This window comes from Rhipicephalus microplus, chromosome 5, assembly GCF_043290135.1.
Source record: "Rhipicephalus microplus isolate Deutch F79 chromosome 5, USDA_Rmic, whole genome shotgun sequence".
Classification (NCBI taxonomy): Eukaryota; Metazoa; Arthropoda; class Arachnida; order Ixodida; family Ixodidae; genus Rhipicephalus; species Rhipicephalus microplus.
In genome coordinates, this window is record NC_134704.1 from 149200531 (window position 1) to 149228327 (window position 27797).

Sequence of the window (27797 nt, forward strand, 5' to 3'; positions counted from 1 at the left end):
CTGCTTTCCACAGAAGTGAGCTTTGCAGAGAAGTCGGCTTGCGCCGACCGGCGTTGTCAGGCGCATAATCTGACAAAAAGTGTGCTGGTCGTTGATAGCGCTGTATTTTCATATTCATAGGATTCATAGCGTAACACAATAACGATCGTGGCCCAAGCGTCTAGAGCAAGTTAAATTGACTCCGCTTCAGTGTTGTCATGGCGCCCCCTCGCAAGGTAAGAACCGCTGCGGAAGAAGCGGATCGTAAAGCTGCGCGAGCGGCTGCGGCCAGGCAACGTCGGGCACAGCAGAGCGACGAGCAGAGAGCAGCACAAACCGCAGCTCGCCGTCGACGCCGGGAGGACTGTTGGGTTCGCTTGCGGGAAAACTACGCCAAAAGACGTCGCCGCGAAGATCCTGAGGTGCGTGCTGCCGAAAACGAGGCGCGGCATCTTCGCCGCGTAGATCCTCTTGTGCGTGCTGCCGAAAACGAGGCTCGACGACTCCGCCGTGCGGATCCTTGGGTCCGCGCAGCTGAGAACGAGGCCCGAGAACTTCGCCGCGAAGACCCTCGAGTGCGCGCAGCCGAGAATGAGGCCCGTCAACTCCGCCGTGTGGATCCTTGGGTGCGTGCAGCCGAAAACGAGGCTCGACGCCTTCGTCGCATGGAACGTGAGGCCAGGGCGTTCCGACAAGTGGACCCTCAGGTGCGTGCACCTCTGTCGCAACAAGAGCTTCGTCGCGCAGACTATTGTCGAACAGGCTGGTCAATTTCGCCGCGTAGAACCAAAGTATGGTCATCCTGACGACTTCGCTGGTGAAATTGTATATGTGCGAGAAATTAAAATTTTGGCAGTGAGACTCAGCCGAGAAAACCCACAGGTGCGCGCTGCTGAGATTATTTTCCGACAATCCTGAATTACGAGCACGTCAGGCATACTTTCGGGCAGCTCTGCCAATTCATGCAGGAATGACCAGCTTCCATATATGCTGGTGCTAATGCAAAGTTTCTACAAATGTTCCTAGACTATGGGTTTGGTGCTGTGTTCGACCTCGTGTGTTTTTATATTGATCTGAAAGCTTGTGTGAAAGGTGCGCGGGCCTCTCGAAAGAACGCAAGAACAATCAGTTGCACATGCTGCACTCTTGTTTTGCTGCCAAAGCAGCGGCATTTCAAAGGTGTCTGGTGTTTTCTATGCCAAGATGTCGATAGTGTTCAACACCCAATATGCAACAGAAGGCATGTGCAATGTGTGAACCATTCTTGCCGAGGACACTGTTCCTGGCTGCTGAACTTTCTAAAAGGGCGGCAAAATGATCGGGAAGATAGCAAAAGTGACGCTGCCCAAAATAGGCAGCTCAACAGTACAAGTTGTGTGCATTTCAAAGCCCTACATGATCATCCTCAACGTAGATATGGTAGAGGGGCTGACCTTTGACTAATAAAATGGTTGGAAAGCTCGCCCACTTCTGTGATTTGCACGTAAATTTAAATACATGAGTGTTCTTGTGTTTCACCCTATTGAAATGCAGCTGTCGTGACAGAATCAGACCTGTACTTTGAGCTTAACAGTTTCAAGCTTAACGTGATCTGCTGAGTTACCATCATGGCAGGTGCATTGTTTGAAGTCTACTAAATACTTTTTCATTACTATCTCTTCCTGTGCAGACATCATCAGCGAATCTGGCCGACATAATCAGCTTGCAGTTGTTCAATTTGATATCCTCGGCCAGGCTTGTTCACCGTGCAGCGGCTGGATCATCAATGTCTGGCGGCGACGTGACCCAGCAGCTTGAGCCTGGAGTCTTCACTGAGCATGAGGGCGATCCCATGGTCTCTATTTCAGCTCCCTCCACCAGCCACAAGGTTAGTGATTGATTGCCATCAGCTAAGTGATTTTATTAATTACCTGTGCACAAATTCTGAGTGGCTGTTTCTCTGCAGCTTTCTTAAAATAATGGCAAAAAAAAAACAAAATGAACTTATAATGCTAATAGGATGCATTTAAAACATTAATTTATTAATATCACTGAAACATCTTAATTCTCAGAAGGGAAAACGTAAGTCAAATATCATGCATTCTGCACTTCCCCCAAACTGTGCCTTCAATATTTCATTGTGGCGCATATTTCGAATTAACTCCTACTACCACTACTGGGTATTCTTGTCTTCGGGACACTTGTGGACAGCAAGAGTTATCAGAAGTCACAGTAGTATTGTTCACTTTACTACATAGCAGCTACAGTACTTAAATCGCTGTGCTGAACCTAACGCAGTAACTATGCCATATTTTTATCACGTGAAACACGAAATGCTAACTTTCAGCCATGTGGAGGGTATTTAAAGAATGCAAAGTAAGGTGTATCGATTGAATTGTTGTTTTATGTGTTGTTTTTTAGCGCTTCCTAAGTGCTTGCAAGTATACTCATCACCAGAATTTGTAGCCGTGTCGTGAAATATTTCCCAGGGGTCGTGACACATTTTCCAAAAATTTTCAACTATGTGTGTATTTGGAATCCTGGTCGTTCATCATATACTAAACCTCCGCTTGTTTCATTGTTGAGTTCATTCATTACTATAAAGGCACAATATCAGTTTTCCTGCCCACGTTCGCATGAGCTGTATAGCTCAAGTCTTATAAGTTAGCCAATTGAAAGTCTCTGTTGTCGACAAAACATGGGTGACATTGCGATGCCTGCTGTGTCATAGTAGGCTAAGGTTCACAGCATCGTAGCATTTCGACTGCGGTTCCATGAAGATGTCACGCACACTGACCGTGTCGACCATCTGACGCTGATGCACACACATGTGATGTGATTGCTATACAAAAAACAAAATGACCCTTCACTGCATGTGCCCATGTGTATCACCCTGAACTAAAAGAGCACAGATGTGCGCTTTTATCAGTGCGAGATCAGTCAGAAAATGCTAGAAACTGGTGCAGACACCCTCAGTTTAGATACCTATCATATTCCTTCATTGGGGTTAGAAGAAGTCAGCTTTTGGACTTCAAGCACCATTGAATAGCTTGAACAGTACATATAGCATATTACAAACAAAAGCCATCATTTTTCTCATTGCCCAACCATCTTACACAATATTTTTATGAATTTTTACTAGGCATAGGCGAATATCATACTTTTGATTCCAAGGGAAGGGGAAGCAACTTAGAAACCATCTGGTGTCAAGAGCATTTCTCTGACCTCTTCTGTCAAGGTAATAATGCTCTCGTAAGCAGGCGGTTTATGAATAGACGGTGCTGACAAGACATGCACTTCCTTTGTGGGTATACTTTTGCTAACGGGTGTACATTTAACCTTGAAGTGTGGTTTCATTTCAGTCCAAATTTCCCCCAATAAGTGGTTTTACAGCCAGCAGCCCCACTCTATAGTGAAACCGCCTTTTGGGGAGGGGACGGGAGTTGTATACTGTTATGGCAGGTCACCACCTCCGAAAACGCAGTTTTTGAAAAAAAAATGGGTGGAGGGGATTTGACATTTTTGAGTTCCCTGTTCATTCAAGAATACTTAGAGAGAAAGATATGTAGTTATCTTGAGTCGCTCAAAAATTATCACCATTTTTTTAACCCTTGATGGATGCATCTGAAACAGAAACTGAATGTTTCCGCTTCCACAACACCTATCATCTCGTCATAAATATTTTTCACATGCATATTATGTAGTGCTAGGTTATCTAAATACGTTTTTGAGTTGCGGAACATTACATTCTCATTTTATTTTAAATTTCCACTACTTGGCACAAGGCAACTTGCGTGTATTTTCATTCAGCAGTCAGTGTTGTTTTCTATGCCATTTCGAGTTCTTGGGTTTAGTTCTGGCTTTTTAAGAAGATTATTATAGTTCATGAAACATGGCAAAGTATATGTCAAAAAACAAGCAGAAACGCAAGTTGCCAATTCAATATGCCAAGCGTGGACCCACTGTAAAACATGGGGATAAGAGTGGCCTATAGACAGAAAATGAGCTAAGCAAAAAATACTTCTTTTGCCTCACTTAAGAAAATCTCGTATCACTCCAAAAGAGGCCCCAAGATATAAGCCTGGTGAAGTTCAGGCGTGTTGGATGTTTTTTTTCTTACATGGACATTTGGTTCAAATCTTTTAAGCCATTGTTCTCAAAACATGATTTTTCGCATCCTAGTGTTGCGCGAACGATAGCTCTGCTTCTAACTAATATTTTCACATAAAGTTTTGTGCGTTATTTATTTATATGAGGAGCTGTGCATTCAAGCAGCATTATTGATAAGAAGCGGTAACTTTTTGTGATATCGCCAACTGCGTGCAAAACAAGCTTGCCAAATATCAGCTTTTTCACTCCTGTGATAACAGACCTAGGCTTGAAGGTATGATAGTCATGGATTTTAGATGCACAGATGCATGTGGTCTTCACTACAGAGCTGCCATGTCACATTTGAGTCGCACCAAAAGTTTTCAGTTATCACTGTTGGCTCAGCATGCATATTTTGGCGCTTCTTGATTTTTATAAATTTCATTTTTTTACGTTTTTAGCAATTTCATCATCTCAATTTTAACATTTTCCTAAGCCCCACTAGCAAAAAGCATAATTAAAACTTTTGAACTAAAACTAAAATTTTTTTCTCGAGGGTGTTGACCTACCTTAAAGTTATGCCTGTTCACTCATTTCGAAATATTTAAATGTGTCTCAAAGCAAATTCAAATACTGCAATATTTATTCGGTTGGCCTAAATACTCTAATATTCACTCATGCCTAGCTGAAAGCATCACTGTTCTGTGAAAAAATAGCTGGTAAGCCTAAAACTATGCTAAAACTATGCAAAGATTTAAATAAGTCACTGTAATTTTGCTCTGCAATACTGCAAATGAAACTAAATGCAAGTATTGCATCAAAGCCAACTCATTGTTATGCTGAACTGAAGCTTTTTTCTCTGTTCTCTGCGAGAAAAAAATTACGGTGGATACTTAGAATTTGCTTATCGTTTGAACCTGAAGGCCAAGTTGAACCTTTTAACGCAAGAGCGTTAAAGAGCTCGTTTTGTATAAATTCCAGCCTCGGTGCCAGTGTTGGCATTGCCGTCATTTCTTTCTGAGCGAAAAATCATTATTTTGTGCGTGATCGATAAATCGAGAAAGATGCAAATAAAATAAATAATAAAAATTTCCTGGTTTGAGTGAGGACGAACCCAGGCCGTTTGTGTGGCCTGGGTTCGGTCTTCTGCTACACAGCCATTAGTCTGCTTTATTTCTATGGTATTTATTTAGATGTGCGTTAGAACAAACATAAAATGACACTAATACTATGCAACATGAGTACAATCACACAGCGACAAAAAGCGCTCTAGTGTTACTGAGAAAACACTCTGCGATTAACGAAGTTCAGTGGAGCAGTGAGAGTTCTTCAAATCACATTATACAAAAAACGTGGTGAGGCCAAGCACTTCACCAAGATGGGGTAGCAGTCCAGTGTAAATTCCATTTCATCATAAATGTCTTTTATGCGAACAGCCATTCTAATAATATGTGTGCTAGAAGGAATGGTGGGTCTGCTTGGAAATGCAGTTAAAATAACTTCCTCTGCATGAAAGTGCTTGAAAATAACGTTCATGCTTTACACATGCATCCTGTATACAGGCTTTGCAAAACAACATGTAATATTACAGTAATAATGTGTAGTACAAGCGTCCATTTCCATCGGGCATCAGGACATGTGATTATTACAGGGACTTCGTCGTTTAAAGCTCGCCACTTATTACAGAAGGCACCCATGTTACTGTGCATGTTCTCTTAAGATCACAGTGGGTGCATAGCACGTTTGAAAAGATTTCACGGGAATAATTGCTTGTGGTTTAAAGCATGCTACCCATTACACAGAATGTAGCCATATGCACAAGCTTCACTGACACAAGCCACTTTCAACTTTATTGACTACATTTTAGTAATCCACAATTGAAACTTCTCAAGTTACATTCCATTGAAAAGTAGGCACTGAGTGTGTAAAGTATGCAACAAGGTATCGATATCGTGTTCAACTTTTAAAGGCGGACCTGGAGGGTCCCCCAATTTTCGTTGTCATTGGACTCTGTTGAACTTTCTGCTAATCTGCTGTTGCAACAGTGGCCGATTATGTCTGTCCTCTAATTGAGAGATAGTTGGGAGGTTTGGGACAAACGGAGAAGTGGGACAGCACATCCACCTCACCTACTTCAAAAAGTTAACTAACAAATCATAAGCTGGTGCTTTTATATCAATTGCATGGCTGTAATGGTGGGTGTCTTCAATGAATAAAACTTTCTGTGACTGCAAATTGCCATTCTTACATGTCAAAAGTAAGTCTCTGTTATCTCCATGCTTACTATCTTTCATTTAAACCACGGGTCCACGACTTTTCGAGTCTCAGGGCTACATCGCATGGAGCCGACACAGTGGCAGGCCATACATCACATTTCGTAGAGGTGTGGGGGGCTCTGCTGATGAACAGAAAAAGTTCCACAAATTAAAAGTAATGTACGAACCTGGCTTACAATTTGTTTGTTTTCAGTACGCAATATTTCAAAGTTCCAATCAAACCAATGTCACAAACGTGTAGATCATTTTAAGTTAAAACTGCGATCTCTGCCTTCAGATACGAAGTCATACGAGAAGAAAAGGTGGCATAATACTGCCTCATGGGCTGCTGGTTGCCAGCTCCTGATTTAAACCACTTTAGAGAGGCTAATCACCACTTGTTCGCCAAGAATACACAACAGCGTCATACTTTTTCAAATAAAAAGTTTTGGTCGAATGACTAAATACTAGATATTGAACATTTACTTTGGGCAATATATATCTTGGAAGGAACAGAACAGGGGAGCGAAGGGTGTAGCGGTACACTGTCCTATTCCTCCTCAAAATAAGACTGGTGCAGTGACTGGCAAATCAGCATCACTGTTGATCTACCTTTAACCAGAAAGCTGATAATTTTCATTATTCAGCATTTCAAAGTGGCACTAAAGTCAAATAACAATTTACGACAGAATGAAATCTCAATGTATGACAACATGTAAAACGACAGCATTATCAACAATAGTGCCCTGCTTACCTAGAAATTATGGTAAATTCAAAAGAACACATTCGCCGCAGTAGGACATTCTCAAAGTGATCCCGGTGACATCAGACGGACCGCCTACAATTAATCACTAGTGATTGATATATCGGCACTAAATAAGAACTTTCTGTGCATCAAGAGATGCACTAAAATTCTGCTTATTCCTTTCTGTTTTATTGATGGAAAAAAGAACTGCCGGACGTTACTGTGGGGTATGGCGCGAGTGGTTCAAAAATGCAATTTTCGCGTAGTTACACTGGACAGGTGGTGTCATCTAGCAGGGCGGAGTTGAACCAAAAAGCGTCTGCAATCTCGGAGCCAATGGCAGGAAATTGATCAATGGCCATTGTTGCTGCTGTGGCTTCCGCTGCTTTCGGTCTGCTGCTACTAGCGCAGCAAAGCCAGGCAACGTTGTGCACGGCAACAGTGGCGGTACGGGAAGGTACGAGAAGCCGTCCAAGAGACCGAAAGTGCCAGCTGGCGGAGGATGGCAGCAGGAAAGCCCGCTTCGAGTTTCTACAGTAAGGCAAAACAAGCGATCGAGAAAGAACCATAGTACCAAAACTCAAAGGGAAGCGATCTGCTATGCGAAGCTGGGTGCGACATGTTCCGAACCCGGCTGCTGCGGCGACATACACACCCAACCTCGCCATAACATGCCCCCTTTGCACCCTGGAGGAAAAAAGCATCGAGCACATCGTGCTCTGCTGCCCAGCATTGAAAGAACAGGTCTCCGCCACTTCATCATCTGCGGCTGCTACGCCACCGGAACAACATCAGAAATTGCTGCAATGGCACTGGGTTTCAGGGAGTCACAAGAGCAACCGCAGTGGGAAGCAGTGGAGGCAATGAAGCGCCGATTAAAACACTGGTGGTGTGCGAACTATCTGTAGGATAGAACAGGTCCAGCAGCAAATACATCAAATCAATAATTAGAGACTTCTTGTGCCAAATCCAGATTTCCCGTTTGGTCGCCCGTTACAAAGAGCAGGGCAACAAATATCATCATCATAGACGTGAATTGGTCCGGTCGGTCCGCTTATTAAGGAGGGTAACAATCAACGTGGACTTAATAGTTGCCTTTAGTGTCCCTTTAAGCATACAAACATTCAGTGCCGTGAAGATTGCATAACTGACAGGCTAGCTAGACTATAGTTCATTTCAAGAAAGGTAAACGAAGGGTGTTTAATACACAATGTTTCTGTTTAAAACTCGTCCATTACACATTTGTGAGCTCTGCAGGATAAGCTCTGCAGTATGTAGGCTACAACAGGAGTGCTGCTGAGTTATTAGATGAGGCTGAACTAGCCTTATAACTATGTAGAGAAAAAAACATAAGTGCACTTGTGTATGTGTGAACACTTTGATTTGGGGGTTGTGACTTCATTTTAGTTTTCAAAAAGATACCTAACGTTTACGAGAAAGATCATCTTGACAAGCCTCACACATAAAAGAGCAGTGGCGTAGCCAGGTGTAAAGATTGAAACGGAGAGGGCTAAACACCCCCCTCTCAGAAATCTTCGCTTTGCAGGTGTTATGTATACGTAAACACATACATACAAATGCATGCTCAAATAAGGTGCCTTGATATTGTTGTGCGACCAAAAGAAAGGCATGAAGGACATAGTGGAAGCTCTTAGCACTATAAGAGTTCTAATTTGGCCGAGCAGTGATGAAGTCCAAGGATTTCGGGACAAAGACAGCACCTTATTCCAGTCTAATTTAGTCCTCGGTGTGGCCATCACAGTAGATGATGAAATTCTCTTGAATGAGTATTTGGTGATGGTAAGCAAGATGCATTACAGTCTTACGAGAATTCAGGTGCAATTGCGAGCAGACCAAATTGCGACAGCCTGAAACTGAAAGTACCCAGCATTACGTAAAGTCAGGAAGTTAGCAGAAAAAACTGCTTTATGGGCTTTATAGGTCACTGTTCTGAGCTGTCGCTTCGATCAACTAAAGTTTTGAAAGCCAAAACGAACGTTAATAGACCTTGAAATGTCTCCACAGATATCTCAACATTTTCTGTCAATAAAGCAGCTTCAGCATCAACTGCTTCTTCAGGTGGAATTGTTTCAAGTGACATTGGAATCCCATCTGCCTCATCACTTTACACAGTGTAAAAAGGAAGAAAGAAATACAGGACAAAAGTCTACATATTCTTTGGGGAAGCATATGATTAAACAAAAACTTTCACAGGTTAGCCAAACATGATCTTAAGGAACAATTAATGAAAACAAAGTAACACACTTTAGAGTATCGCTGCTACCCCTCCAGAAATGAAACAGCATTTGCTAATACACCCAAGCACTTCGGGGAGGAAGGCAAACTCTCTTTTATTGATTGTTGCAATGAAATGACAGGTTTCGAAAATGACAGGCATGACATTTAATAAATCGATTGGCCTAATGAATCTTTAAGGAATCTATTCAAGTAACAAAAAGCGATGTTATTGTCAATTCTATCAAAAAAATGTGGCTGATACCTGTTTCTAGAAATGGGCAAAATGCGAAAGTGAAACTTGTCTTCACAGAAGTAATTGAGCGTTTATTGTGCATTGTTTCACCACAATGCCGAAGGAATGAATGCTACACCAACAAATTGCAAAGTCATACGAAGAACGGCAGGCAGCAGTTCAAAACTTGTAGTGTGCACCTCAAACAGAAAGAGTGCACGAAACAAGCATACTCAGGATGAGCGCGGACTGTCAAAGCTCGACACTTGAAGCGCGCTGTTCAAACAAAAAAAAAAACGCACGGAACAAACTCACCAGTGTACACACACAGCACAAGTGCCAACAACTGTCACAATTCTTATTTGTTCGTGTGTGAACAGCGTGCTCCTTTCGAAAGTGCGGCCGCGGGAGCGAGCAAAGTGACCTTTGTGCTCTCCTGAAAGACGAGTTTGGTGAGCGCACGCGCAGGGGACACTACGCTTCGTGTAGACAGCACTTTCCGAAACCCGGGAGCGGATGACCTTCAGAGCAGGTCCAAAGCGCACACCTCGTGCCATCTCGCTACTGATGATGAAAACGCGCTTAAGCCACGAAGGTCTGACGACTGCCAAAGGGTATATGGTGTCTATAATTGATTGCCGTTACCGCTCTTGACTGCATGGGCAACGTGGCGCAGTGGTTAGCGCTGTGCGCTGGGTTCAGGAGGCCGCTGGTTTGAGGACCCGTGTCATGCCTTTTTTTTTTCATGCAATCTGTTAGTAGATATTTTACAATGTCATATCCGTGACAGAAATACGCCAGTAGAGCTGTGTTGGACCTTGGCATAAAACACTTTAGTGCTAGAAAATTTCACGCTCATTACGTAAGTAGAGTCAGTAACAGTCGTAACATTGTGAGTTTGTAGTTCTTGTGGAATAAAGACTCTTTACTTTCCTGCTAAAAAAATATGGGACTTGAACATTGATGGACACGTTGTCAAGTATTTGGCGGAGGAACAGAGTTTTTGCAATCCTCTGAAATACTGTTTGAAGTTTGATACTGAATAATCAGCCTATAATGGCCGCTGAAGAGGTTTTTATCATTGTGTTACATACGTCCCACTCCTGCCAAGTGATGTCCCAGTTCACTCCCAGAGGCGGGTGGAATGGGACAGATTTTACGTATCACAAGTTGTTCTTTTACAGCTGAAGCAAGAGTGGTAGGAACCAGTGCACCTGAGAAGTTTCGCCACTTGTTTAGACTTGTTTTATAATCCATGAAAAACGTTCTACATTCAAATTATATAGAACGAAAAATATAATTCCGAAAAATGGCCCTATCTTTCCACCCTCTCCTGTGCCTTCTCAGATTGCCTGTGTCATATTAAGGCCACAGGTTGCTCTCATTAGACTGCTTCCACTGTAGAGTATCGCGACTCTGGGTCCTGCGGGTCTCAGTTTTGGTAGCAGGTCCCCGTCGTAGGAACCATCATCGAACAAGTCAGATGAGGCACTTGTACTAACGACAGCAATTTATTTACATGGCTGAGGAGCTCAGAAATGAGCTCGGGGAGCTCAAGCTTGAGGGCTCCGGCTGAAGGTCTTGCTGCGGATGATGCTCGCTGAAGGAATGCTGAAAACACACACGTTCCCCACTTTTAAAAGCAGCATAGTCAACCCTGGTTGCATCGTCCACTCTATCAGCTAACGCAATGCTCAATGACTGGTCCGGCGACTCATGAAGGCGGAATCATCTTTCCGCATGCAGAGGGAGATAAGGAAAGTCCACAAAAAGGGCTCACACCACCACAACCACCACCACGCGTTTCACACCACCACTACACTTCGATGCCCGCCTTCTTGATCATGTGCACGTCTGAGGAATTTGGCTTTTCCTTGAAAATTCCTGCCCAGCCCGATGACGTGGCGCTTCTGCCCCCAGCCAAACTGCCGGCGCTGAGCAGCAGGCGATGAGGAGAATTGGGACAATAGAGTGGCAAGCAAAGGCATCCCGGTCTGTGGGCCACGGCGAGCCGGCGCGTTCCGGCCGATGTGCGAACAAAGGCAGAGCCCAAGCTTTGACTGGCGGTGAAGCCTGCCTTCTGTTGCACTGTGGATGAATGTCTCATGGGTTGGTCTTTGCTCAAGATGGAGGGGCCGTCAGTCACAAAACGAGCACTAAAAAGAGCGCGCCGCCAAATTCTTGTGACAACGGGCGGCAGAAACGCCGCGAGGTAAAAAGAAAAAAAAAAAAAGAAAGCAAACGTCCAAGGCTCCCCGGGCGCGCGCTCTCCCCGCAGAAGCACGGCTTCGCAGACGATCCTCCTCACCCCACATCGGCGGCCCAGCAAGGCCGCGATTTTTCTAGAACGAAGGAGGCGGGGTCAGACCGAGTGAATCATCCTCCGGAGAGGGCAGTCGAACCGTCTCGTGCCTCTCCCCAGCCTTCGCTGCGTATCGCGCCGACGAAATGACGAGAAACATCTGGAAAGTCGCGCGCAAGGTATTTAACCGAGCAGCCCGTAGTGACAGAACAGGAGAAGACGGAAGGTTAGCGCCGGAGCGCGTAGGAATTCCGCCGTGTAGTCGGCGAAGGTTCTGCCCGTGGTGACAGAACAGGAGGAGACGGAAGTGAGCGCCAGAGTGCGTAGAGAGTCCGCCGTGTAGTCGGCGAAGTTTTTGGTCCGTAGGGACGGCTCGAGCTACAGGCAAGAGCGTGGGTTTACCGCTATCGAGCGAAGACGCGGGCAACAGCTGCGTGTGTGAAGCCGACGGATTTCCGGCGAAGAAGTTTGAAGCTTGGAGAGTGGCCTTTGAGGACGCGAGGTTTCCTGGAAGAGAAGCTTCGAGAACCACGGAACGACAACAACGCGGGACTTTGAGTGAGTGATTCTCGGAAGAGTATCATTCAGACTTTTGTTCCAAGGACTTTGGACTGAATAGGTTTTATATCTCTTTAGTCTTTAAGTGTCTTGGTTGTTCAGTGCATGCGACTGCATTGTAGTGCGTATTGTTGTCTGTGTCCGTTGTTTCAAGTGTGGTTGATTGTACTGTGTAGTACATTGTCTGTTTGGTGACGTATTGTATGTAACTATTGCGGAGTGTGCATACGTGAGTATTGTTTTTGATCTGCCGTTAATAAGAATATAATTTTGTTTGTTTATCAACTCTCGGCTCTGTCTTGTTCTTTGGACCACAGCCGGCGTCCGCTGGCGCACCAATAAGGACCACTTCTAGATTGTCCACGCTTTCGTGGTGCGGTTCGGGGGGGCCGATACTTCGGCTCTTGGAATTAGCCCGGCGATCGCCTCCCTAATAAACGGGACAGGTGTGACAATTAATCTGGCGTCCGCGACAGGACAATTAATCTGGCGTCCGCGATACAGGACCTTTTGGTGCACAGTGTGTCCAAAGTAGTGGGAAAGAGCCTCGAGTTGTTGATAGTGCTATCGGAACGATTTTGTGTGTTGTTCAGTGTTCTCGTTAACGAGTGCAGGGGAGTGTTCCGATAGACTGATTTAGGCAGATACTTTTTGCACGCGGCAAGGTTTTAGTTGCGAGTTGCGAGACACAATGGATCTCGAAAAGTTAGTTGCTCTTGGTGAAAAGATGGGTCTTTCTGGCGTCGAACTACGGAAGTGGGTCACCCAGAAGGAAAAAGAAGAAAAAGAGAGGGCCAAGGAAGAAAAGGCAGCTGAGTTGGAGAGAGAAAGGCTGGCCGCTGAAAGGGCGAGAGAAGAAAGAGAGGCAAAGGAGCGACAGCTGAAAGAAGAAAGAGAGCAACAATTGAAGTTGGAATTGGAGAGAGAAAAGTTGGCAGCTGAAAGGGCGAGAGAAGAAAGAGAGGCAAGGGAGCGACAGCTGAAAGAAGAAAGAGAGCTGCAATTGAAGCTGGAGCTGGAGAAAGAAAGACTGGCAGCTGAGAGGGCGAAAGAAGAAAGAGAGGAAAGGGAACGGCAGCGTCAGCACGAGATGGAACTCGAGCGGCTCCGTTTGCAACAGCGAAGCGAAACTCCCGTCCAAGCTAGAGTTGAAAGCAGCGAACGGGAAGATCATGGTTTCCGCTTGAACCCAAGCAAGCTACTCGTAGCGTTTGATGAAAGGAAGGACGACCTAGACGCGTACCTCCACCGATTTGAGACGATTGCGAAGAGCCAGAATTGGCCGGAACATCAATGGGCAACTGCTTTGAGTACTTGCTTGAGTGGTGAAGCGCTCAGTGTGTACGGTAGGCTGACGCCGACCGATGCAGCCAACTATGCAAAGGTGAAAGCTGCTTTGTTGAAGCGATTTAGATTCACTGTGGAAGGATTCCGGGACAGATTTCGGACAGGAAAGCCAGCTGATGGTGAGACAGCTACGCAGTATGCTGCCCGACTTTGCCACTATTTCGACAGATGGATTGAACTTTCAGGGACAGCACAGGAGTACGATGAGCTTAGAGAGCTGCTAATTAAAGAACAATTTCTGACTAGTTGCCACCCAAGCCTGTCGCTGTATTTGAAAGAGAGGAAGGCGGAGTCATTTGAAGGAATGCTTGAATTGGCTGATCAATTCTTAGAAGCACAAGGAGGAACTAATTTGGCCAAGGTCAAGAAGGATTGTCCCGATGATTCGAGGAAATTGGCTCCTGAAGAAAAGAAGCGTGCACCAGAGAGCATGCAGCGATGTTTTCTGTGTAACCGAGTGGGTCATCGCGCGAAAAACTGTCGAACGATCTTTACGAGCCCTACGGTTGTAAAATGTTTCAAGTGTGGTCAGACTGGGCACAAAGCAGACGCTTGTCGAAACGGAGCGAGTCAAACTCACCAGGTATCCTGTGTGCAAGCGGCACCGAAATCTGATAATAATGCTGTCACTGATGGATTCGTAGAGTTGAAGAATGGGGAGAAAATTCCTATTGTGGGTGCTGTAATGTCAAAACAGCCAACCGGTGTTACGAAAGGAATGCCAACGCTGCCTGGAAAAGTTGCGGGCAAAAAGATTACGGTGTTAAGATATACCGGCAGTTCCACTGTTATCGTGCGGAGAAATTTGGTACGGGAAAGTGAGTTGACAGGCAGAACGAAACCGGTTTGCCTAATTGACCGTACAGTTCGGCTGCTTCCCGAAGCAGAAATTGAGGTTGAAACCCCGTACTTCAGCGGGAAGGTTACTGCTTTATGCATGACGACCCCCCTGTATGACCTTGTCATCGGAAACATCGACGGGGCGCGAGGGCCAAGTGATCCAGAATGTTTGGGAGAAGACCCGAAGATAGAGCCCTCGCCAACACAGCGGCCGCAAGATACAATGGAGGAGCATCCCGTGACGGATCTCACTAGAGCCCAAGGGGAAGCTGCGGCGCAAGAGACAGCGAATGAGAAGACGATCGTGTCGAATAAGTTCACGGGCCGAGCAACCGGACTTACGTCGGCACGACCTCAACCGACTGACAGTGTAAAGGAGACGGAGTTGGCCAGCCGGGCAAAATGTAGAGGCATGATCAAGCGGGTAAATAAACAGACAGGACCCGTCGAATGTAATGACGCGTTAACGGTGTCGGAAGAGACAGCGATGGCTGAGACGACGCCTCAGATATCGTCGTTGGAAAGGGCTCGCCGAAAAAGAACGTGGAAGCACAAGAAGAGATCGAGCGAACACCGCAAAAAGGGGCGCAAGCGCTGCTCGAAGTACGTAGGATAAGTGCTGAGGTCAAAGCAGAATGTGTTTGGCAGTGTTGAGTGCCATATGTTGTGTTAATGTTGTGGTATCCTGTGTCACAAGTGTCGAAGTGTTGTGCTGTGATGTGATGTATAGTATTGTACCATTGTTGTAATGAGAGAACTTTGTACATTTGTATTGTTGGGAATGTGTGGTGGAGTGTTGTACTCATGTGCTTGTGGTTGTGTTTTCACGTGTTGTGTAATTGAATTACTATGTACAATTGTATTAAGTGATCTATTGTGAATGTGACGTGTCATGAGCGACGGACTAGGTTACAGTCTGTGAGAGTGCGTGGTGACTTTTCGCGCTCGTTTGTGTGGTTTTGAATATTATGAGATAATATTCTTAAAGTGGGGGGCAGTGTCACAAAACGAGCGCTAAAAAGAGCGCGCCGCCAAATTCTTGCGACAACGGGCGGGACAAACGCCGCGAGGACAAAAAAAAAAAAAGAAAGCAAACGTCCAAGGCTCCCCGGGCGCGCGCTCTCCCCGCAGAAGCACGGCTTCGCAGACGATCCTCCTCACCCCACATCGGCGGCCCAGCAAGGCCGCGATTTTTCTAGAACGAAGGAGGCGGGGTCAGACCGAGTGAATCATCCTCCGGAGAGGGCAGTCGAACCGTCTCGTGCCTCTCCCCAGCCTTCGCTGCGTATCGCGCCGACGAAATGACGAGAAACATCTGGAAAGTCGCGCGCAAGGTATTTAACCGAGCAGCCCGTAGTGACAGAACAGGAGAAGACGGAAGGTTAGCGCCGGAGCGCGTAGGAATTCCGCCGTGTAGTCGGCGAAGGTTCTGCCCGTGGTGACAGAACAGGAGGAGACGGAAGTGAGCGCCAGAGTGCGTAGAGAGTCCGCCGTGTAGTCGGCGAAGTTTTTGGTCCGTAGGGACGGCTCGAGCTACAGGCAAGAGCGTGGGTTTACCGCTATCGAGCGAAGACGCGGGCAACAGCTGCGTGTGTGAAGCCGACGGATTTCCGGCGAAGAAGTTTGAAGCTTGGAGAGTGGCCATTTGAGGACGCGAGGTTTCCTGGAAGAGAAACTTCGAGAACCACGGAACGACAACAACGCGGGACTTTGAGTGAGTGATTCTCGGAAGAGTATCATTCAGACTTTTGTTCCAAGGACTTTGGACTGAATAGGTTTTATATCTCTTTAGTCTTTAAGTGTCTTGGTTGTTCAGTGCATGCGACTGCATTGTAGTGCGTATTGTTGTCTGTGTCCGTTGTTTCAAGTGTGGTTGATTGTACTGTGTAGTACATTGTCTGTTTGGTGACGTATTGTATGTAACTATTGCGGAGTGTGCATACGTGAGTATTGTTTTTGATCTGCCGTTAATAAGAATATAATTTTGTTTGTTTATCAACTCTCGGCTCTGTCTTGTTCTTTGGACCACAGCCGGCGTCCGCTGGCGCACCAATAAGGACCACTTCTAGATTGTCCACGCTTTCGTGGTGCGGTTCGGGGGGGCCGATACTTCGGCTCTTGGAATTAGCCCGGCGATCGCCTCCCTAATAAACGGGACAGGTGTGACACCGTCGCATTTTTCTTCCAAAAATGCAGCTGTGCGTGCTTCTCCCCACGCAACTTTCTTCCCCAGACACGAGCACGAGGTCATTCATAACAAGAGGTTCCTTCATACAAACTATAGGGGGCTCTGGCACTAGTGTTTATGGGAGCTGCAACACATGGCACTTCAGCCAACATGGGAATGGTGGGTCGTACATGGATCTGTCTAATCTTCAATCTTGAGGCTCTGTTTGTCTTCTTCGGGCCTGAACTCGTTTTGCCGCAAGACAAAGCTCAGCATAAGTTAAGCAGTTACGCTTCACCACTGTGACCTGCTTAGGCTTATCAATTCTAATCGGCTCATAAAGTCTACAACAGTCTATACTTTTACTCGAAACAAAACCATAACTCAACACTGAACAAAGCCACAAGTGGGTTCGAAGATTAGGCAATTCTGTGTACTACCCTTAATTCCCATGCAGGATGAGCGATCACAGTGCCCGTATTCCCTCTAGGTAATTGTAGGGAACTCTATGGCTGCTGCATCTCTCGACGGTCATGTGGAAAGGTAGAACTTTGAACTTTTATAGCATTTTCTATTGTCGCATACGTCCTCGGTCTTCCCCTTCTGCGACCAGAGCCTGGCAGCATGGTATTCACTTGTTCTGAATTTTTTTTCCACTCTCATGCACACACAAATACAAAGTGGGTGGGCGCAGGTTGCTCACCCACGTGATATATGTTGTGCCTCACATTAGCTTAAAATAGTGATGTGAGGCTTATATTCTAAAATGCTTTTCTTGTGTTTTTGTGTGACAATCTCAAAGAATGCGATCAGATTTTCTGAAGTTTTTCTTGTATTGCTTAAACATAATTCAGGAACTAAAGGAAGGCAAGCTAGTGAATGAAAGTATTGCCAAAGCTAAAGGCTGCCTTAATTTTCTTCAGGAAGAGCCATGCGAGCCAAGGGACCCCTGTGCCGGCTGCCATACAAAGACTGGACGTGAGTACCACAGAAAACTGATGTGGAATATCAGCGCACAAGATGCTGTAATTGCCCGCAACATCATCACCGTGCAGACAAAACCAAAGGTTAGTTTTTTCAGTGTGCGGGGCTGCCTCATGGCATAAATACTAATGAGAGAAATTAATTCCGTTGTTTTTTATACCCATTCAAGGGGAAAAGGTTTATGATAGCTATAAGTGGGCCCCATTATGTAGAATCTCTTCATGCCACATCGAAACAAGTATTTCTTTGCACTGCATTATAAACAAAAGCAGCAGTGCATCGACATTTTTTTTTTCACATTTTCTCATCATAGCTGAACTTACTAAATGTGCAGGATCTAAGAATGAAGAAAATGAATTACATGCACGGTGATGGACATGTAATGCACCTTATCTACACTCCAGAACTATATCCACGCACTGGCGAGGAAGGCTTGTCGCATATTGGAAGTAGTTGCCCTTCTATGCGTATTTCGTTGCGAAGGAGGGTTGGCTTCCTACTTCATGTCATTCCGAAACATTGCTAATAGCTCGTGCGCCAATTATTACGGGTGCCAAAGGACTATATTTCAATGGAGTGCTATACATATACACTCAAGCCTCATTATAAAAAAGTCACGTCTGCCATGAAAATGCCTCGTTATATTCTAAAAAATTTGTTATAAACAATTATTTATAATGCTTGAACTACGGCAAAGCTATTGGTCGATTACTTCGTTGTAACAGATAATTCGTTATATTCTAATTTGTTAAGCAAGATTCGAGTGTATAATAGGTGTCTAATTCAAGCTTTAAAAGTTTATTTTTAATTCAGCACTGGAAGGTAGGCAAAATATATCTTTGGAGATAACTTATGTATCCAGGTATAAACAAAGTGAGATAGTAATTATAGATGTCAGCATCCCAATAAACTTAAATTGAATAATGAACTTTTTTAGTTAGTGCTGCAAGCTCTGTCGGCTGTACTGAAAAGTTGGAGACAGTCTTGTTTCTACACAGTCCCACTTGGAAGAATGCTTCTAGCTTGTCGGTGCTCTGAGATATTCTGCTGTAACGATTATTTGTGGTTTTTATGATTAACATGCTTAATGCTAAACATATTTAATCAGCAATGAGTTGAAGACAAAAGCAAAGATGATATTGCCTTTGTTTTTGCTACCGGCTGGCAATAGCAAGCAAATACTGCTCGTGACATCAGAAAAGAACACTGCGCCAATCCGCGCTGCCTTGCATGCGTGATCATGCAAACCAGAATTAAGCATTGCAAATCAGTTCTGTGGAAACTAGCAAGGTGGCGGAAGGGTGAAAAAAAAACAAAAGGAAAGAGGACAGCCACTCGTCTATGAATTCGCCTTCGCACTGTCAGCTGCTAACTTCCTGGTTAACACAATTGACAGAGCGACTGCCCCAAAAAGGCGTTGATCACGGGTTCTAACCCCAGACCAGGCCGAATTTTTCGGCAACTAAGAGGCTCTTTCTGAAAAATTCATACGGATTTCCTTGTGGCTTCGTGCTACAAATGGGTGGTTCTCTTTTTTGCCTTTCTAAACCAGAACTAAACTTTACACCGGGATATCTCGAAGCACTGACATGCAGAAGAATTATTATTCCAAATAGAACTGCGTAGACGCATGCCTCTTTCCAACTTTTCAATACAAACATGCACACTTGCTGTAGTCGCTGAGAATTTCATGACTAAATATTTGGTTATTAGATGGTTGACAGTGATAACTGGTCTCACTTTGCCATTTGCCCATTGGACTTGATTAGCTTTTTCCATTAGTTTAACACTTAATTGTTTTGATTTCCATAATTGCTGCCATAATAACTGTTAGTGTGCATCTAAGATACCTTCTTCAAGAGTAAACAGAACGCCACAGGTAGCATGCAAATGCCTCTCTTCTGTAACTTTTTCAGTAATATTGAAAAGATTTCTTGGAACACCGTATATATTCAGGGAAGCAGTGACACCACGCTCTCTGGTAAAATCACGCACTTCTGTGTATGTGCATGCGCATTCTAGGTTTTGCTACTCGCGGCGAAATGAGAGGAACTGTTGGGAACGTTACGTAGCTAACTCCGTCTCTGGCACTAATTGCGCTTGCACCGCAATCTTTTGTGCGGTGCCCATCGTGGCACACAGTGTAGTGCAGCCACCTTATCCGTATTACTCGTAGGCATGCGCAGGGTGAGCCTTCTTCATGGGGGCGCGAAGGTTCATCACATTGCCCCCCGTCTTATTATTTCAATGTATGGGGCTGACTTTGCACCCCCTCCCCTTTTAGGTTACTTTGTGAGTGCCCGCCCCTGTCCCCACCCCACCCCCTTGCCTATGGTGTTAACTCTTAGAGAGCCGAAATGGGCCGAAATCTCGCCGCCTGCCCCGGCTCATGCCCAATGCTTGCCGGAGGCGGGCCAGCCCAGCTCAATGATGTATAGAAGACAGTCCGCCCAGGCCTGGCCTGATGCAATGAAGCATGCGACAACAGAAAAATTATAATGTATTTATTAAGAAAACAAAGCGTGCCGTCCTTCCCTTTAGCTTCTTTCTTTTTGAATTGTTGATAAAAGTCAAGACTGCCTGAGTGCAATACCATTCGCAAATTATTGTGCAGAAACAAAAGCTTGTTCATAGATTCGAGCTTCAATTCTGTTAGTCGTTCCTGCATGAGGTATTAAATTAGTTCCTGCATTATGTATGTAAACAAAGTAACTAAGTATGTGCCTCATGTTCACGATATGAACATAAGGCACGTGCCTCATGTTCATATTGTGGTCATGGTATTTCACACCCCTAATATTATTAACACATTGTACATGACTCAGAATAAGTGTCCTCCTCTCCCCATTTTTTCTTTTGTTTTGAATGTGTATACACTGAAAGACAAGATATTTATGAAACGTTCGCCAGTTGTTTGAGTTCTAGTGTATATATGTGCTGTTACCTCGGCACTTAGTGTTAAAAGCTGTGAATTTCAGCTAATTAATTAATTCATATAAGCCCAAACTGAAAAAAAATGACAAAACAAATATTTTTTTCACGAAAAAGCATACTTCTACTCTATCAAAAAAAGCATACAAATGAACAAGGACAATTTATTTATTTACAGTACCTTACAGAGCCCTCGAGGGGCATTGTGTAAGGGGGGCGGTACAGATAATATGCTAGCAAAATATATATACATAATATCTACACATACATAGGCAAATAATGAATATAATGGAAAATGCAGTTCAACTTATGAACATGTAAGCAAAATACATACTAGAAAAGTGAGTTACAGTATGTGAAGGTGAAATACAAAAAAAACTATTATGACAGTAACTACAACCTAGCAATAGTGCAAAAGCATCGGCAACAGTCCTGTAAACACTCATGGTTACGAAGATGCGATAGAGCAGTTTTTGGTGCATAAGTATTTTTTAAGAGTATGATAGAACTTTGTGTGGTCTTGTTCTGACGCAAGATCATCTGGCAAATCATTCCACAAACGAATAGCTCGTGGAAGAGCTGACTGGTTGAAAGCGTTAGTATTGTCGTACATGCGTGATAATTCTGGCACATCTATATTTTTGTCTTGATTCGGGCTTTTCACCAGGCTTGAGCTCGGCCTGATAAAAACAAAAAAGCCCAGGCCCGGCCCAGGCTCTAGCTGAAAAAATATCGAGCTGCCCAGTCTGCAGGCCGGGCTTGGGCTTTTGGGCTATCTGGAGCTTGTGCACACCTCTACTACCTCCAACAGTGGCCATGGGTGTGCTTCGTTTTTACTGATTAGAAATGGCATACGCCCTAGTAGACGCTGTTGCCACAGCGGTTTGTGTGAGAGTTTTAACGTGGCATTGCCCCCACCGTTTTTTTTTTTGCACACCCTCTTTCTTTTTACAGAGCATATTCTTGTGGAAAGTGCGGTCGTTTTCATGACATTAAAGAATAATTTAATACAACAAAAATCGTTTCTCTCTTTAGTGCCTCTCGAAAGAGACAGGTCGTGTTCATATCTAGAAAAGTATGCTTCATTTTGTCAATGTAATACACAGCCTTTCAACTTCCAGCAATGTCTTGTGGGCCATGGCACATTCTGGCTGGTTGCTTAAAGTGTCCTACACGCCCAGGCACAACTCCTCACAGCCGCTTAGTCAGCAAACGAGTATTGTGAAGAGGTGCTCGTCTTTCTTGTGGGCTATGCAGTGCGAGAGGAGCGTCTTCAGGATACCTCTGATGAGACGTCCACTCGGGACGGACAATCAACATGCGAGGATAGCCACGAAGGGCACCCAAACGGCCATGAACATGACGCATAGCGTTTTAACACAGACAAAGCCAAAGGTCGGTACACGGGACTCCCATATTTTACGAAGTATGCCTCTGTGTTTTTTCTTATTTGTTCTTTTTTGCTTTATATCCCCTTCGGGTGCTAATTGAAATTCATGTTCTGGGAATGTGCAAAATTAGCATGGCATGTTTCTAAGGCACTCCGTATTACATTCCAAGAAAAGAAATGAAATGTATTGTTTTGTGCAAGTTTCAGTAATTGATGGTAATTAACATATAATTAAGTTGATAATTATTATTTAATCAGTCAGCATAAACATTTGCGCAAAAAGAATTAAGTAATAGACCCAAGTTGGAATACATTTTGTTGCTTCATTGCTTTCATTTCAAGCAAAGAACAAAAATGCTCTTGACGTGGTTCTTGGAACACTGCACGTCAACTGTTCGTAGAACTTTGTAGTGTTGCCAGCAAAGTGATCCTCTGCAGCGTTTCGCAGAATAAAGAAGCTAAACGACCAGTATTGGTTCACTTCGAAAGATCGCACGAATGCTCACACTGCATTTCAAGTCAATTTAATAAACACATGGTACGTGGTGCGCCTCTAAATTTGATGTGTGCAATTGTATACGCTGCCGCTGAAGGGGATATATTCAAAAAGATCATGCGAGATTGCACGGTTTTAACTGTTGTAGTGAAATTCCAGTCATTGAGTAGAATGCTCCGAGGCATACATTATGTGTGATAATAAATTTAAATGATTTATCTGGAAATTAATAAAATTCCACAAATCAATTATTTCATAGCAGTTCATGAATTTCAGTCAGATTGCAAGGCACGTTAACTTGGACCAAACTCTTATGATGGCACCGATTTCGAGTATACCCACGATAACATTATGCTAGTATTTCAATTAGTACCATTTAAATGTAATGCTAGCGCATTTTATTGCTTCCTTTTGAATTATTAAATTTCAATACTAGTGTAGGGAGTCGGTACGCCTTGTGTACTCCTATGTTGCAACTTGTGAATTGCAATGTGCGTAAAAAAATTAATTTAAACATATAACCTAATAAAAATCAAACAGGTGTTAACTATGCATTCCTACTTTGGCAAGTAAGGTTCATCTAAGCTGAAGAACTGCAGTTTTGCTATCTTCCATAGGCATTTTATGCAAAATCTTTGTAGGCTTATAAAAACAAATACCGTTATAATGCGAATAATAGATTTCATTTCATGTTAAGCTGACTTTTTCTCTGCCATTTATATAGTGCTCAATTTTTTTTTTATCTTGGATTCTGCAGTGAACTCTGGCATGTTTCCTGTGTGCGTTTTTCCCAAAGGTTTTCTCTGTACATCATAATTTCTATTTTCAAAATTGTATCAAGGAAAACAAGGTTTATAACTGCTATTGCAAGAAAATACTTGATTGCAAGTATGTTTCTCATCAGAATGAATTAAATTTTATTTTTGGTTTGATCTGAGCTTCTGTTTAAAAGTGCTACTTTAGTCGAGACTTGATGAACACATTTGGCAAGCATTCTCAAATCATGAATAGTAGTCGACCACTGACCCTCAAGAGGAAAGTATATAACAGCTGCATCTTCCCGGTACTTACATACAGAGCAGAAACCTGGAGGCTTAGAATGAGAGTTACGCTTAAATTGAGGACGACATAGTGAGCGATGGCAAGGAAAATGATAGGCGTAACCTTAACAGACAAGAGCGCAGTGGACCTGGGATTAAGGATATCATAGTTGAAATCAAGAAGAAATGGACATGGACCTGGCATGTAGGCAGAATAACCACTGGTCATTGAGGGTAACTGACTGGACTCCCAGAGAAGGCAAACGCACGAAGGGTAGACAGAACGTTGAGTTGGGATTAAAATGAGATTAAAAAGTTTGCAGGTGTAACGTGGCAGCAGTAGGCACCAGACCGGCTTTTTTGGCAGATCATGGGAGAGGCCTTTGCCCTGAAGTGGGCATAATTAAGCTGATGATGAATGGGGGAGCATAAAGAGAGGGTTAGTAGGTGTAAAGCACTGCTTGCAACGACTCAACTACAGCTTTAATTTTATGCATGTCTTAACTACAACACTCAGTTTAAGCATGGTAAAATCATTTTTGTATCAATTATTGCAGCAGATATTGTTTTTATTAATGATGCTACAACTTGCAATTTAAAACACAGGCTCTGCACTGCCATTTGTACAAGAGGAGCCACATCACGCCATTTCTGTATTGATGCACTCAGTTGTGTTTTCTGTGCAACTCTCTTGCTTTAGAAGTTACGAAGCCGAGGCACAAATATGAGTTCTAGGAAGCTGTCTTGAGAAGGCGAGCCAAGAAAGAGCAGAAAGGAATTGTCTACCCGATTCTGAGGTGATGAGACCTCGTATCAACCAGTTTGAATCAAGCCACCATCAAGCAGGGGCCTGCCGATGTCGTACACAATGTACTATCTACATGGTGTGAGCTATCATCTGGTGATGCACAACACTGCCATCAATAAGTTCGTGCACCGAGAGTGCATCGAAAGCAGTAAAGGAATACTGAACTGATTTTGTCTCTTTAATTAAATACATCTTCAAAGCCTCTAAGCCTTACAATAATTGCTGGCAAGTGTCAAGAGCATACTTACTTGATCTACTACATGTACTAATAGCGCAATGAGAGCGGTCAACATGAGTGAATGGCTGTTCACTTTAAGCCAAAGCAGCCACCTACTTTTTTCTCGACCTCTACTAATGCCACCAGAGCGTGGCAATAGTATGTTTTTTCATGAATGTGGAAGTTGATGCACCACAACCAGTAATGTTATGAGCATGCAATTTGAGGGAGAGGAGAATCTTTAAATTTTATTGTGACATCAATAAAGAGCACGTGTTGCATGAAATGTAGTGTTGGTGTTGGCAGCTTTGGTTGTGAGTGAAAAATCATGATGGGTGCAAAAAATGCCAGACCTGCACAGATCATGCAGTATAGTCACTGTGAAAGATAAAGCAACCATTCTAGAGCACATTCTAGACTCTCTTGGAGCAACTAATACAACTCTTGCAAGGTACCCTCTACCCCATAAATCATCGTAAATTTCATGAAGTTGGGAAGGGTCCACTATACTATCATTCTTTAATCTGCAGGGAAGTAGCCATTACATATCTGTAAGTCATGTGCCCATTGATACTGTTGCTGACGACAAAAAGTTATGACTGAGCACTTTTTAGTGGGATTGAGCACTTTTTACACAACACCCTCATTGCAGAATGTGCATTATGTGATGCCTGGTTGTTATTTTATTGTACGCTATATTAGTATATATATGTTAAGGCGATTCCTTGCCCAACATGACACATGTACAGGCTCTTTCTGCAAAAGATTTTTGAGCACCGGCGTGGCTTTGTGGTAGAATACGCACCTGCCACACACAGGACGTGGGTGCAAATCCTATTCAATCCTGGATATACCTTTCTCATTTTGGTCATTTTGTGCAATAGCATTTATGAGCGCTGGTGGCGCACAACTATACACAACTATGGCACCAAAAACGCCTGTTGTTATCTTGCAATAACTTCAACTGTGATAACAAAAACTGGGGCCTCATCCTAGCTATCCTGAGAGGCAGTCAGGTATTCTACCATAGAGGACAGGGAGTGAGTGCCTCAACTCTATATATCAAGGGTCATGCCTTAATTTTTGTGGGCCTATTTATGCCTGCAAATGTCACAATGACTGACTCAGTGAGAACTTTTAGGTTTTCAGAGACTCATGAGCAGCAGTACACTGATATGTGTACTGCTCTGCTCTGAAACCCTCTGAAGCGCACACACTCGAGTCAATTCCGCGTACTAAGCCTTTAACGCACGCGAGATGGGCAGGAATAAATGGGCTCTACCTTTGCCTCACCGGATGTGAGGCAAAGGCAGAGCAATTTAACAGGTCGGGTACACGGGCCTGGTTTGGAGAGCAACATAGAATTTCGCCTTTGCCGAACGGTCGGACATTAGTCTCGGACGCTGGCAGTGAGAGGTTGCTTTCCGCAGTTCCTCCTGAATTACCTTTGGGTTATTCACGCGGATTGATCCCCATTGGTCAGCACTAGCGCAACTGAAACACTGGGGAGACCGCTGCGCAAAGGGGCCTCTATAGGCATGCAATTAGTTGGAAGAGAGGCCGTCCAGAGGGAAGACCTCTGGCAGAAGAAAGAGACCTGGTGTACTCAAAGTACGAGCAGATCAAGAAGTTGTGAAAAATCAAACAAAATCACGAAGGCACTGCCGCCCGCCCTGAGACTGAAACCCCGCAAAGAGATTGCGTTAAGCCACCAGTGCGAGACCCGTGGGATCTTCGCCTATGACGATCTTCTTGCTTGCAGGAGATCGAGCTTAGCGATCTCTATTGCCTTTCTCTACCGTCGTCCACCTTCGTCGTGCTTCACGCACACTTTATTAAGGTACCAAGAGTTATCCTCCAAAAAGAAATGGTCATTAGTAAAATTACAATGCAGAGGAGTTCGTTCACGAAGGCACCAATCTGCATTTTCAGGTAAGTTGTATCTCGCTACTGAGCCAAGGAATTGTATAATTTATCTTGAATATGATGTCTCTATTCATTTACAAAAGCAATTATTAAGCTTGAAAATAATGGGCTGTAGGTAATTCATATTCATTCAAAAAGCTTAGTCTCCTTCGCAGGACTCTTACTTGGCTTCATTGAATAAAAACAGCAAGGTGCTGTGTCGCTCTCAATAGAGAAGTTTAGCATTTTCGGCTGATTTCTGGTGTGGGAGCATACCATATCTGGTTGCTTATTTTGATTGGGGTCATTTTCGACACCACGCTGGCACAAAATATATGCTCTCCTTGGCTTTTTAAACTAGCGAGGTTTTTTTTTGCTTTTTGTGCCTAACTGACTATTTTATTAACTCTCAGGCCCGCCATGGTGGATCAGTGGTTACAGCTCTCGGCTGCTCATCCGAAGTTCTCGAAGTTCTAACCCGGGCGCGGTGGTCGCATCTTTGAGAAGGTGAAATGCTACAAGTCTGTGTACTGTGCGATATCAGTGCACGTTAAAGCTCACCAAAGTGGCAAAATATCCAAAGCCTTTCGGCGTCCCTCATAACCATTTCGAGGTTTTGGGACATCAAATCCCACATATATTGTTAAACTGTCGGGACATATTTTTTTCTTGTTCAAGTAGTTGCACATGCTAATATGCATTGGTTATTGCTTGAGTGGTTCCTACCACCATTACAGTTTATTACTTAGGAAATAAAATAAAATAAACACATGCTACACTGCTCTGAAGAAAACTAGTATGATTTAGCATGATTTAACGACAATTAGTCTATAACTGTAGACTCAGAAGCCCTCTTGATATAAGCACGCGTAAATGATAAAGCCAGCACGTGCAACTAGGACCGCAAAGTAAGGGCGCTCGGGGGAACGTCAACCCCCCTCCTTTCCGCGGGGCAAAGTACGCATAGGAAATGAGAGCGCGCGCCACCGCGTCATGACGATCTGGCGACGTGCGCTCAATGCGCCATCTCGCTGGTAGTGCTGAAAACACTATAGTTCCCCCGAGATGATCATCGGCAGAGGTTGGTGGTAGATATAAATAGCTTGCCATTTGAAGGCTTAACGAGGTGCTCCTTCGTGGCTCAGTGGCTAACACCTTGCACGCACAATTCGGAGATCTAACGGTTGATTCCGCACGCCGGAGTCTTTTCAGGGATTATTTTTCTTGCGTTTATACACACACATATGTAATATCTATGTGTATACACGCACACACACACATTATATATATATATA

General features: G+C 44.1%; 1 protein-coding gene across 6 annotated transcripts; it reads left to right on the top strand.

The window, feature by feature from the left end:
- On the top strand, window positions 1-27797 carry LOC119174185 (uncharacterized). Of its 6 annotated transcripts, none has more exons than XM_075896038.1 (5): window positions 1-686; window positions 1649-1846; window positions 17655-17709; window positions 21904-22041; window positions 26916-27797. In XM_075896038.1, exons 1-4 carry the CDS (start codon window positions 198-200, stop codon window positions 22014-22016), a joined length of 855 nt encoding a protein of 284 aa, XP_075752153.1. In that variant the 5' UTR covers window positions 1-197; the 3' UTR covers window positions 22017-22041; window positions 26916-27797. The 6 variants fall into 6 exon arrangements, with proteins under 6 accessions (XP_075752153.1, XP_075752151.1, XP_037280906.2 ...); XM_075896036.1 differs by having other exon boundaries at window positions 17655-17798; window positions 26916-27794; XM_037425009.2 differs by lacking the exon at window positions 26916-27797 and adding an exon at window positions 24273-24548 and having other exon boundaries at window positions 17655-17798.